The sequence below is a fragment of the Mandrillus leucophaeus genome, unplaced genomic scaffold, assembly GCF_000951045.1.
Source record: "Mandrillus leucophaeus isolate KB7577 unplaced genomic scaffold, Mleu.le_1.0 Scaffold391, whole genome shotgun sequence".
NCBI lineage: Eukaryota > Metazoa > Chordata > Mammalia > Primates > Cercopithecidae > Mandrillus > Mandrillus leucophaeus.
In genome coordinates, this window is record NW_012104154.1 from 2,039,811 (window position 1) to 2,052,493 (window position 12,683).

The following is a 12,683-nucleotide window of genomic DNA, read 5'->3' on the forward strand; positions in this document are numbered from 1 at the left end:
GGAGATTTTAAAAAATGTCTATATCATCCCTAGAATAAATTTTTTAAAATCAGGAGCTAAAGCTGTTACTCCTGGGAACTTCTAAACGTCTTGTTTCAGATAAAAAAGGACTACTACATATAAAGCACTATATACTGCAAGTTACTACAAGAAGCCAAATACAAGTATTTCAGGTAGCAAAATCAATTTACCCTGAAACGATGTTGTAGTTGAGAGCGGGATGGTCTTTCGGGACAGGAGGAACAAGAGGTTCTGGCTGCCACTCTTCAATTAGTTCTTCTTTTTCCTATAGGAGAAAAAGAATTAAAATACAGTGCAGTGCTAATATTATCAATTATTAGTGTCTCTGCTACTTCACTATCTCTTATTATTCTAATTCTACTAACTATTCTCAAGTTCGCTGTCACTCTTATTCAAGCTTATGTCTTCACATTATTAGTAAGTCTTTGTTTGCATGATAATACATAATGACCCACCAGACACATGCCTACCATATAGTTGTACCTAGCCCTTGACCACTAACAGGAGCTCTCTCGGCTCTCCGAATAACATCTGGCCTAACCATAGGATTACTTTAATTCTACCACTCTTAAAAGTTAAAACTTTAGGCCTACTAACCAACACACTGACTATATATCAATGATGACGTGATATTGTCCGAGAAAGTACATTCCAAGGCCACCACACAGCAGTTGTCCAAAATGGCCTCTGATACGGGATGCTCCTATTATCTCAGAAGTATTCTTCTTCACCAGTTTTTTCTGGGCATTCTATCACTCCAGTTTAGCACCAACCCCAGAATTAGGAGGACACTGACCCCCAACAGGTATTCTTCCCCTGAACCCTTTAGAAGTACCTCTCCTAAATACGTCTGTATTACTTGCATCAGGAGTTCCAATTACTTGAGCCCATCACAGCCTAATAGAAGGTAACCAAAAACAAGTAATTCAAGCACTATTTACCACAATCCTCTTAGGAGTCTATCTCACCCTTCTAAAATCTCAGAATATTTCGAGGCCCCCTTTATTATCTCTGATGGAATCTACAGCTCAACATTCTTTACAGCCACAGGCTTTCATGGACTTCATATTATTATTGGATCAACAATTCTCACCATCTGCCTTCTCTGCCAATTAAAATTTCATTTTAGGCCAGGCATAGTGGCTCATGCCTGTAATCCCAGCACTTTGGGAGGCCGAGGTGGGCAGATCACCTGAGGTCGGGAGTTCGAGACCAGCCCGACCAACATGGAGAAACCCCGTCTCTAATAAAAATACAAAATTTGCCAGGCGTGGTGGTGGCGCATGCCTATGATTCCAACTACTCGGGCAGGCTGAGGCAGGAGAATTGCTTGAACCTGGGAGGCAGAGGCTGCGGTGAGGCGAGATTGCGCCATTGCACTCCAGCCTGGGCAGCAAGAGCAAAACTCTGTTTCAAAAAAAAAAAATTCATTTTACATCCAACCACCATTTGACTTTGAAGCCGCCACCTGATATTGACACTCTGTAGATGTCGTATGACTATTCCTATGTGTCTCTATCTACTGATGAGGGTCCTACTACTCTTTCAGTATAAGCAGTACCACTGACTTCCAATCGACTAGTTTCGACAAAGTCTGAAAAAGAGTAATTAACCTAGCACTAGCCCTAATAACTGACACCTTATTAACTCTATTAGTAGTAATTACATTTTGACTCCCATAACTTAATACTTATATAGAAAAATCCAGCCCTTATGAATGTGGATTTGATCCATTAACCTCTACCTGCCTCCTCTTCTCCATAAAATTCTTCCTAGTAGCCATCACATTTCTCCTATTCGATTTAGAAATCGCCCTACTACTACCCCTGCCATGAGCCCTTCAAACAAATAACCTTATCCTAATAATCAGCACAGCCCTCCTACTAATTACCATTCTAATCCTAGGCCTAATTTATGAATGAACCCAAAAAAGGATTAGATTGAGTTAAATTGGTAAATAGTTTAAATTAAATGATTTCGACTCATTAGATTATGATAGACCATATTTACCAAATGCCATTTATTTACATTAACATTGTATTAGCATACACCGTAGCACTGCTGGGAGTACTAATCTATCGATCCCACCTAACATCATCCCGATTATGCCTAGAAGGCATCATACTGTCAATATTTATCATAAATATGCTTGTAACTGTAAACATGCATTTCACTCTAGGATTCCTCATACCCACTATCCTCTTGGTATTTGCTGCCTGCAGAGCCGCAGTAGGCCTTGCTTTGCCAGTCTCCATCTCCAACGCATCTGGCCTAGACTATGTACAAAATCTAAATTGACTCCAATGCCAAAAATTATCATTCCAACAACTATAGTGTTACAATATGACTCTCCAAAAACTCTATAATCTGAATATAGCTACTCGTAGCCTATTCATCAGCCTCATTACCCTAATCAACCTAACAATAATTCATCTAACTTCTCATTAACTTTTTCTTCTGACCCATTAACATCACCTCTTCCAATCCAAACAGCCTGACTACTACCTCTTATAATCCCAGTAGGCCAACATCACCTGTCTAATGAATCACCCCTATGGAAAAACACTCAATATTTCCAAATTAATTTTCCTACAAACTTTTTAAATTACAGCATTTACAGCCACAGAACTAGTTATATTTTACATTCTTTTCAAAGCTACAGTCATCCCTACCCTAATCGTTATTAGCCGCTGAGGTAACCAACCAGAATGCCCAATGCAAGCTCATATTTATTTTATACACTAGTAGGATCTCTTTCCCTACTTATTACACTCATCCATACCTGAAATAGCTCAGGTTCACTAAATATCCTAATAATAATGTTTACTAATTAAGAACTATTGAACTCCTGATCTAACAACCTTATATGACTAGTATGTATTATGGCTTCTATAGTAAAAATACCTCTACATGGACTTCACCTATGACTCCCTAAAGCCCACATAGAAGTCCCTATTGCCAGCTCAATAGTACTTGCAGCAGTACTACTAAAACTAGGCGGCTACGGTATCATATGACTTACCCTCGTCCTCAGCCCCCAACAGAATATATATCCTACCCCTTCCTCATACTATCCTTATGAGGAATAGTTATAACAGGCTCTATTTGTCTAAGCCAAACTGACTTAACATCACTTATCGCTTATTCCTCTGTAAGCCACATAGCACTTGTTATCATAGCTATCCTTATTCAAACCCCCTGAAGCTTTTCAGGCGCAGTCACTTTACATCAACTTCGGCAGTATCAAAATTGTCTGTTGCAATGCAAAAGTCACAGGGAATACACTGCTAGAAATACCATGTCTAGTTGCGGCTAGAATAAAAACAGAATCACTTGTGAGTTTTGTGCACTTACCACGCGCGCCTCTTTCCTTATCACTAGAGCTAGAGGCTCTTTTCCATGTAGTTTTGTGGGTGACTTGACAATTTATGAAAATTTAACTTCTATGCTCAGAATTTTTTTTTCTTTACCATACACAACACATCAAAATTCCATTTGAGGTGGGTATGAGTAGGATTCTTTTCTACTCTGACTCTCCTTCAGGAAGACTACAGGGGAAACTTTATCCCACACTTCAGAAATAGTTGTGCTATTCTGCAGCAACTCACACAACGCTCATATGAACATTCAAACTCCAGCAGTTGCCCAGGCTTCCTTCTAACCATCTATTTGCAAGACTGCTGTTTACTCCTAGCAAAGTACCCAAGACATAATATGGTCTTCATTTGAGTACTGACTTTATTTCTAGATTTCCCCATATTTTGCCTACCCTGATATTTCATTCCCCTTGATTTCCTTACATTACAGAAAATGCTTTAACACACATAGTTGAGTCACCAAAAATCCTTTCTGGAAGGACAGAGCAACTATAATCACATACTCAATAATTAAAACAGATTTAATTTCTTACCTTGACTGTAAGATCAGATCGTTCTTGTAATTTGTAAGTCTTAGAGAAAAGAAGTCTGATTATCCAGAGTATCAGAATCCCTTCCAAAATAAGATGGTAAGCAGGAGCCTAAGAGTGAGTCAAACACAAATAAGAAATGAACCATACACTTCTAACACCTGCACATAAAATTTACTACACCTGCATATACTGCCTCCTATGACTTTTAGCCTATTCGTAACAATTTACTTTAGAAGCTCCCTTAATTTCTATTCATTCCTTTCCCCATTTCTAATAGCAGGCGATTTCTCCTTCACATGAAAAACCCCTAATATTTTTAGCTTTTAAAACTTCTTTGGGAATAAAATTTAAAAAAATAAAATCTAGGCCGGGCGTAGCGGCTCATACCTGTAATCCCAGCACTTTGGGAGGCCGAGGTGGTCAGATTACCTGAGGTAGGAAATTCGAGACCAGCCTGACCAACATGGAGAAACCCTGTCTCTACTAAAAATACAAAATTAGCTGGGTGTGGTGGCGCACGCCTGTAATCTCAGCTACTTGGGAGGCTGAGGCAGGAGAATCGCTTGAACCCAGGAGGTGGAGGTTGTGGTGAGCCAAGACCATACCGCTGCACTCCAGCCTGGGCAACAGGAGCAAAACTCCATCTCAAATAAATAAATAAATAAAATCTAACACAGAATCCCAATATTTAAAACAATATCAACTATCAGATTATTTAATTTCAGTGGTTATTTCTTTTTTGGGTACACTATACAAGATACTCATATTCTACATTCAATGTGCATAGGAATTGGGAGTAAGAAGTTTATTTTTATGAATTTTAAAATTTGCTCATCCCCCTAAATACAATTAATTTATGAATGTCTAAATACCCTTTTAGTTTTCTCAATAGTTGGATTCTGGCAAGCAAACATCTACCCAAGCCACTAGTTAAGAGTTCACTCCAAAAAGAAATCGCCTAAGTTGAGAAACTATTTGTCTAGTGAATAAAAATCACAAACGCCACTTCTTTTCCTTCCCAGGAAATGTTACATAAAGGAGTTCTCCCAAGTCTCACTGCTGGACAGTTTTGGGGAATGAAAAGTTACACTACTGTCAATCTTCAAAAAGGAAGCAAACAACATTTAACAGAAAATAATCCATTTCTTTAAAAAATCATTTATAAAAAAGATTATTCAATTTTAGTGACTCATTTTAGGTCACTATAATTAATCTAATATTGGGCGTCACTTAATATATGAGCATAAGACAGAGCCATATCTGCTGTCTCTGCTATGTTTCAAGATAAAATTTCCAGTATGTCCTACAATGGAAGACACCATCATTACCCCTACCAGTATCATTACCCCTACCAGTAGACAGTGATATGAAGTTTGGTGACACTAAATCATTAAAAGTAACGTGAAATGCACTTGAAATGAATGTAAGCTCTATAGGCACAGGCACTTTTGCCTATTTGTTCACCGCAGTATCCCTAGCATCTAGACTTGTGTGGTAAAATGTGGACAGTCACTAAGTTACATGGGGCTATTTAAGTTAAATTTAAAATTCAGTTGCAGCTGGGTGTGGTGGCTCATGCCTGTAATCCCAGCACTTTGAGAGGCCAAAGCAGGAGGACTGCTTGAGGCCAGGAGTTCGAGGCCAGCCTGGGCAACATAGCAAGTACCCCGTCTCTATTTAAAAAAAAAAAAAAAAGATTACTTGGGTGTGGTGGTATCTGGTCCTAGCTACTCGGGAGTCTAAGGCAGGAGAATCGCTTGAACCTGGGAGGCGGAGGTTGTAGTGAGCCGAGATCGCGCCATTGCACTCCAGCTTGAGCAACAATAGCGAAATTCCGTCTCAATAAATATCTACTAAACTAGTTGTATCTTTATAAGATAGAAAACTGACGTGCGCAGAAGAATGACAAACTATTTCTTATTCACAGATCCTAAATCACTTGGTTTCTTTTCGACAAAAACAAACTCCAATTTATTACAATTTTATTCCCCAACGAACTGTTCCATAGTTCCAAAGAACTGACTTCCTTAGGTCGTTCCCAGACCAAGGTTTTCCACTCATTTTCACCACTTCGTTTTATCGTCCGTCTAAACTCTGGTTTTTGCAGACCTGTCTCCTGCGACCCCTTACACATGTTCCTTCCCTGACCCTCCAGGGGACCCGGAGCATAAGAACTCAAACCGAGACCCTCGGTCCCAGCCCCCACCCGTTCCTCCCTACACTCAACCGCTGGGAATAGAAGCTCCCGGCAGTCCTTCCAGCAAGAGACGCCGAGTCTGGGCGTGACCGAGCCAGTCCCGCCGAGGTCCCAGGCCACAAATCCACACGCGCCGTCCCACCCTCCCCAGGCCCGGGTGTGGTCGCGGACCGCTCACGGCGCGGAGCCCACCTCGTAGAGTGCCTGAACCATCTCCACCAGGACCCACTGCTCCGTGGCGGTCGCCATAGTTAACCGCTTCCTTCCGGAAGGCGGGTCACAAACACGTTCTAAAAGTGCGCGTCGCCGCTCAGTGACGTCTTCGCCTCCGAGGAGGGCGGGGCGGTGGAGCACTGGGCACCACCTCCTCGCACTTGCGCACTGGTTGAGAGGAGGCTGGGCGCGGTCGGGTGGGATTCCGCAAAATTCTTCCAGGAATTGTTTACCTTGTGTCCATTACGCACTCTGCTGGATTTGGGATGGAGAAAGTAGTAATGAACGGGCCTTACCCTTGGCCATCAGCTGGGCGCAGAGTGTTAAAATGATTGAAATACGTTTACTTTTTTTTTTTTTGAGACGGAGTTTCGCTCTTGTTGCCCAGGCTGGAGTGCAATGGCACGATCTTGGCTCACCGCAACCTCCGCCTCCCGGGTGCAAGCGATTCTCCTGCCTCAGCCTCCCGAGTAGCTGAGATTAGAGGCGTGCGCCACCACGCCTGGCTAATTTTGTATTTTTAGTAGAGACGGGGTTTCTCCATGTTGGTCAGGCTGGCCTCAAACTCCCGACCTCGGGTGATCCGCCCGCCTGGGCCTCCCAAAGCGCTGGGATTAGAGGCGTGAGCCACCGCGCCTGGCCAATACGTTTACGTTTAGTAACATAAGTAATCCAGGAATGCATTATCATTAAGAAATGCATAATTATACACAAAAATAGCCAACTCAAATAGCACTTCCTATTTGTCAGACACAGGCCAAGGCTTTGCAGGTATTAAATCTATAGCAGTTTGGTGCAGAACCTTTTGGAGCCTTCCAATGCATATGCAAGCAGTATGCACGCACACATACTTAACTGGATTGGATTTCTTAAATATGATTGAGATCATAGGGACAATACTCTTCTACAACTTACTTTTTTTTTTTCCCCCAGCATTTTTTCCCCTAATATATCTCGTATTTAATGGCTGAAGACTTTAATGGAATAATTTATGTATATTTCTCGTTCCATTTTATTTAAACATTTACCTATTGGTGAATACTTATGTTGTTCCCACCTTTCCTCTCTTACAAATAATGCTGCCATAACTGTCGATGTTCCTTCTATGTATATCTTTCTGTGCATGTTGGAGTTTTTCTGACTGGTTTCTTCAAAATGGAATATATCTAAAGACTATACACATTATTAATTTTGATAAGTACTGCCAAAATGGCTCAACCAATTAAAATAATTTGAAAGTTTTTCCATGCTGTAGTCCATGATAGATATTATCAATCTTTTAAAAAAATTTGCCAGTTTAGTGGAGATAAAATGATACCTCACTAACCTTTATTATTGATGCTTCTGGTTACTCATGAGGTTGCGCAGCTTCTTATATGTTTAGTGGCATTTATAGACTGTATGAATCGCCAATTCATATTTTTAATCCATTTTTCTATTGGTTATTTTTGCTTTCTTATGGATTTATAGGAACTCTATACATTCTGCATATCTTACATTTTTCTGTTTCCTATATGAAAACTATGTTTGCTCAGTTTCCACCTAGTGGTTTCTGCTCTTTCATCATACTTTAATTTTAAATTTTATGCAGTGCTTCAGTCTGTTCCCTTTTTGTCTCTGGATCTGCATATTGCTTAGAAAGGCCTTCTTCACCACATCTGTGATTTCCAACCATTCATGCAGCAGTTTGTTGTTATTTGCAATTAGCTCTTTATTCTGGAAACTACATTTTTGTATAATGAGAGTTAAGGGACTTAATTATGTTTTTTTCTAAAGGAATAACGATTTTTTGAGTGCCATTTATTTGAGTAACCCTGACTTTCCCCAGTACTCTGAAATGGTACCAGTGATATTGATACAGGAGTTAAAAAGCAATTATTTAGGCAGATAGTGAGGGTAAGAGAGTCCTCAGCAGAGCTTCTTTCTGAACAAAAAGCAACCCCAAAATTATTTCTTTACTGACAAAGAGCAGCCTGAAAAATTGAGCTGGAAACATAGATAAGCAAGCTGGAAGCGCATAGGAGAATGCTGGCAGTTGTGCCAATAGAAAAGGGCTACCTGGAAACCAGGTATGTTCAACATGGAGACTCCGTCTTCCATTTTCTTTTTCACCACGTGTACAGTGAAGGAACAGGCAACAGGGCATCAGCGAGGTAGAGAAGCCATCTGCATAATCAAAGATTAGGGTGGGAGGCTAGCTTCTTCATGCACTGTGCAAATGGCACACCCGGTCCAACCAATCTTTCATTCCCTATGTAAATCAGACACTGCTTCCTCAAGCTCATCCATAAAACCCTGTGCATTTTACTGCAGAACTGGCAACCCATTTTCTCTGGGACCCCTTTCTCTGCACAGAGAGCTCTTCTCTTTCGTTTGCCTATTAAACTTCTGCTCTTAACCTCACTCTGGTGTGTCGCATCCTAGTTTTCTGTGGCTGTGGACCTCAGGTATTACCCCAGATCATGATGCCGCTACATTATGTGCTACATTTCCACATAAGTTGGCACTATATGGAACCCGTGTCAGTGCTCTGCCCACAGTCCTGTGCTTGCGTGCATTTCCTCCCCCAGGTGCTTTCCTTCCAGCAGCGACGCCTGCATTTCTCAGAGGACCCCCTCGAAGGCTGCCATTCCTACATTTCCTGCTCTCCTAGAGAGTTGGAAGTATCTGAGAATGTATCTTCTCCTGGGCAGTACTTACCACTGTGGATGACGGATGGTAGCTGGAATATAAATATTGCAGCTTCCTTGCCCCACTTAGCAAGACAACTCTGAGGGGTGAACTTCACCTCTGCAATTCTGAGTCAATGGTACTGTCTGCAAATTCTTTTATATACTTATCAAAAGGTGGAGTCTATTTTTCCTCTCCTTGAGACTGGGCATATCTTTGTGGCAGCTTCTATAAGAGAATGCAGCTGCCATGTAGAAAGATCATGTGAGAATCACATAGAGGGGGAAAGAGATGACTAAGGGGCCCCAGCTGCCCCAGCCCCTGGCTGTTTGAGTCTTACTAGTCCAGGTACCAGACGTATGAGGGATGACACCTTCAAGGTGGCTCCAGTTCCAGCCACCATCTGGTTACCACCACTGAGAGACCCTGAGTGAGGTATGCCTAGCTAAGCCCAGATGACACCCAAATGTGTGGGCAAAATAAACGATTGTTATTGTTCTAAGCCACTGCTTTGGGATTGTTATATTTTGGGATAACTGGAAGGAACACACCGTGGGATTTTGCTTGATTTGGCACTTTTGCTTGGCCTCTGTATCAGTTTCCTAGGGGTACTGTAACACACGATCAAAAACTGGATGCTTTGAAACAACAGAAATTTATTTTCTCACATTTCTGGAGGCCAGATATACAAAATGAAGGTGTTGACAGGGCTATACTCCATCCAAAGGCTCTGGGGGAGAAGACTTTTTTGCCTCTTCCAGCGAGAGCCTGAACTTGGTTACATCTCTAAAGAACCTTTTTCCACATAGGCCATGTTCCCAGGTTCTAATCCCTGGTTCGAATGTTAACATGTCTTTTTGGGGTCTGCCATTTAACCTACTGCAGTCCAACCTCTGGCCTTCCAAATTCACATCTGCCTCATGTGCAAAATACATTCATTCCATCTCAACATCTCCAAAGGTCTTAACTCTCATCTAAATATCATAAAAATTAGTTCAAAGAGTCTCAAATATTCACATACAAATAATCTAATACTCAGGTGTAGGTGACTCTATGGGGATGAGCTAGGAAAGGGCCATATTCCTCTGCATCTATTGACTGGTGAGACTAGAAAACAAGTTACCTGCTTCCAAAACACAAAGGTGGGCCATGTATATGATAAACAATCTCACTGCAAAGCAGAGAAAATAGAAGGAATAAAAGGGTCATCAATCCCAAGCAAGTTAGAAACCCAGCAAGGCAAAGTCATTTGGTTTCAAGGTCTGGGAATAATCCTCTGTGGCTTGAAGCTGTGTCTTTTGGGCCCATGTCTTCACAGGTCTCTTTGTTCATGGCAGCTCGGTAGGTCTCTACTCTTGAACATTCAGCCTCTACCCCTGTGCCCATGACCCTGTCCTCAGAGTCATTCTTCCTTTTTCTTGCAAGGCAGCGCATGCTGATACCTGAGTAGTTCTATCAGTCCTCTTCTTGCCTGAAGAATTGTGCATATCTAACAGCCTGTCTTTCACTTTGTCCTGTCTCAGTCCCTTCAGGCCAAGCTGACAGTGTTTCTTCTGGTACAACCTGCTCAAGAACTTTTGAGGCTCCCATGTATGTCACAGGAATCCATGCCATTAGATAAAAGAACCCCCACAGATCTTTCCTGGATAACCCTGGATCTATCCTTGGATCTGTGAGATAATTGAGGGATCCATCAGTTGTATAGCAGATCTCTTCAGCGCAATATTGTCTAGGCACACCCTCTATCCAGAGTATACTTTCCCAACAGTGAATTTCCCAATTTTAGCATCTTTTGCAATCTGAATAGGCCAATAAACTCTCAATCATCAAGTGTTGTTTCTTTTTGCTTAACAGCTGCTTCCTCAATTTACTTCTTTCCTTTTGTATTTTATTACAAACAGAACGAAGAAACCAGGCCGCACCTTCCACACTTCGCTTAGAAATCTCCTCAGCTAAATATCCAAGTTCATTGCCTGCAAATTCTGCTATCCACCTAAGGACACAATTCATCCAAATTCTTTGCCACTGTGTCACAAGGATCACTTTGCCTTCAGTTTCCAATAACAGGTTCCTCATTTCCTTCTTAGCCTTCAACATAAACCACCTTTAATATCCATATTTCTACTGACATTCTGCTCATGATGAGATATACATTTCTAAGATGATGGAAGAATTCTCTACCATGCTCTTCACTTCCTTCTGTTCCCTCACCAGAATTGCCTTTAAAATCCATAACTCCACTAACAGTCTCTTCAAGAAAGTCTACGATTTTTCTCTCAAGTACCTCAAAAACCATCCAACCTCTATTTGTTACTCAGTTCCAAAGTCACTTCCACAATTTGAGGTCTTTATTACAGTAGCACCCACTTCCTGGTACCAAAATCTGTATTAGTTTTCTAGAGCTGCCATAACAAATTGCCACAAACTACTGTGGCTTAAAACAGACAAAACTTTTTTCTCTAAAGTCTGGAGATCAGAAGTCCAACACCACGGTATTGATGGAGCCGCTCTCTGTCTGAAGGCTCTAGGAGAGTATCATTCTTGCCCCTTCCAGATCCTGGTGGCTCCAGGAATTCTTGGCTTGTGGCAGCATCACTGTAATTTCTACCTTAGTCTTTTAATGGCCTTCTCTTCCTATATGTGTCTCTCCTCTGTGTCTCTTATAAAGTCACTTCTCATTAGATTTAGGGCCCACCTGGATAATTCAGGATGATCTCATCTTGAGATCCTTCATTACATCTGTTAGGACCCTTTCACCAAATAAGGTCACATTGACATGTTCTGGGGTATAATAGGGCTCTCCAGGGAAACAGGATAAATAAAACACATATAGATCTCTACATAAGAGGAGATTTATTACAATGATTGGCTTGGCCGGGTCCAGTGGCTCACGCCTGTAATCCCAGCACTCTGGGAGGCTGAGACGGGAGGATCACCTGAGGTCAGGAGTTCGAGACCAGCCTGGCCAACATGGTGAAACCCCGTCTCTACTTAAAATACAAAAAATTAGCTGGGCATGGTGGTACGCACCTGTAATCCCAGCTACTTGGAAGGTTAAGGCAGGAGAATTGCTTGAACACAGGAGGTGGAAATTGCAGTGAGCCAAGATCATGCACATTGCACTCCAGACTGGGGGACAAGAGTGAGACTTTGCCTCAAGAAAAAGAAAAAAAAAAGGCTCACATGATTATGGAAGTTGAGAAGTCACACAACTGCCATCTGCAAATTGGAGAACAAGGAACATCAGTGGTGTAATTCAGTCCTCATCCAAAGGTTTAAGAACCAGAAGCACCAAAGTCCAGGGGCCAGAGAATATGGATGTCCCAGCTTACACAGAATGAAATGTACCCTTCCTCTGCTTTTTTATTCTACTCAAGCTTTCCATGGATTGAATCATGCCCACTCACATTAGTGAAGGCAATCTGCTTTATTTAGTCTATGAATGCAAATGCTAGTCTCTTCTGGAAATACCCTTACAGACGCACCCAGAAATAAATTTTACCAGCTATGTGAGGACCCCTTAGCCCAGTCAAGTTGGCACCTAAAACTAACCATCACATGGAGATTAGGACATAGGCATGCCTGTTTGAGATCCACCATTCAACTCATTCCAGTCGCCTTCCCTTCCTCATCCCAACTCCCCTCTCTTTTACCATTTTTTTTTTTGTGAGA

At 41.6% G+C, this 12,683-nt stretch overlaps 1 protein-coding gene across 4 annotated transcripts in view; it reads right to left on the bottom strand.

Annotated features, from left to right (window-relative positions):
• Positions 1 to 6,474, bottom strand: part of SPTLC1 (serine palmitoyltransferase, long chain base subunit 1) — an 80,443-nt gene extending 73,969 nt beyond the window's left edge. For 3 of the 4 annotated variants that reach the window (XM_011991200.1, XM_011991201.1, XM_011991202.1), the window contains exons 1-3: positions 6,321 to 6,474; positions 3,932 to 4,039; positions 192 to 286 (exon numbers count right to left, since the gene is read on the bottom strand). In XM_011991200.1, coding sequence (XP_011846590.1) covers positions 192 to 286; positions 3,932 to 4,039; positions 6,321 to 6,377 — 260 coding nt within the window. In that variant the 5' untranslated portion in view covers positions 6,378 to 6,474. The remainder of the gene's footprint in view (positions 1 to 191; positions 287 to 3,931; positions 4,040 to 6,320) is intronic. The other variant, XM_011991199.1, reaches the window with a different exon arrangement.
• Positions 6,475 to 12,683: the final 6,209 nt, after the last annotated feature.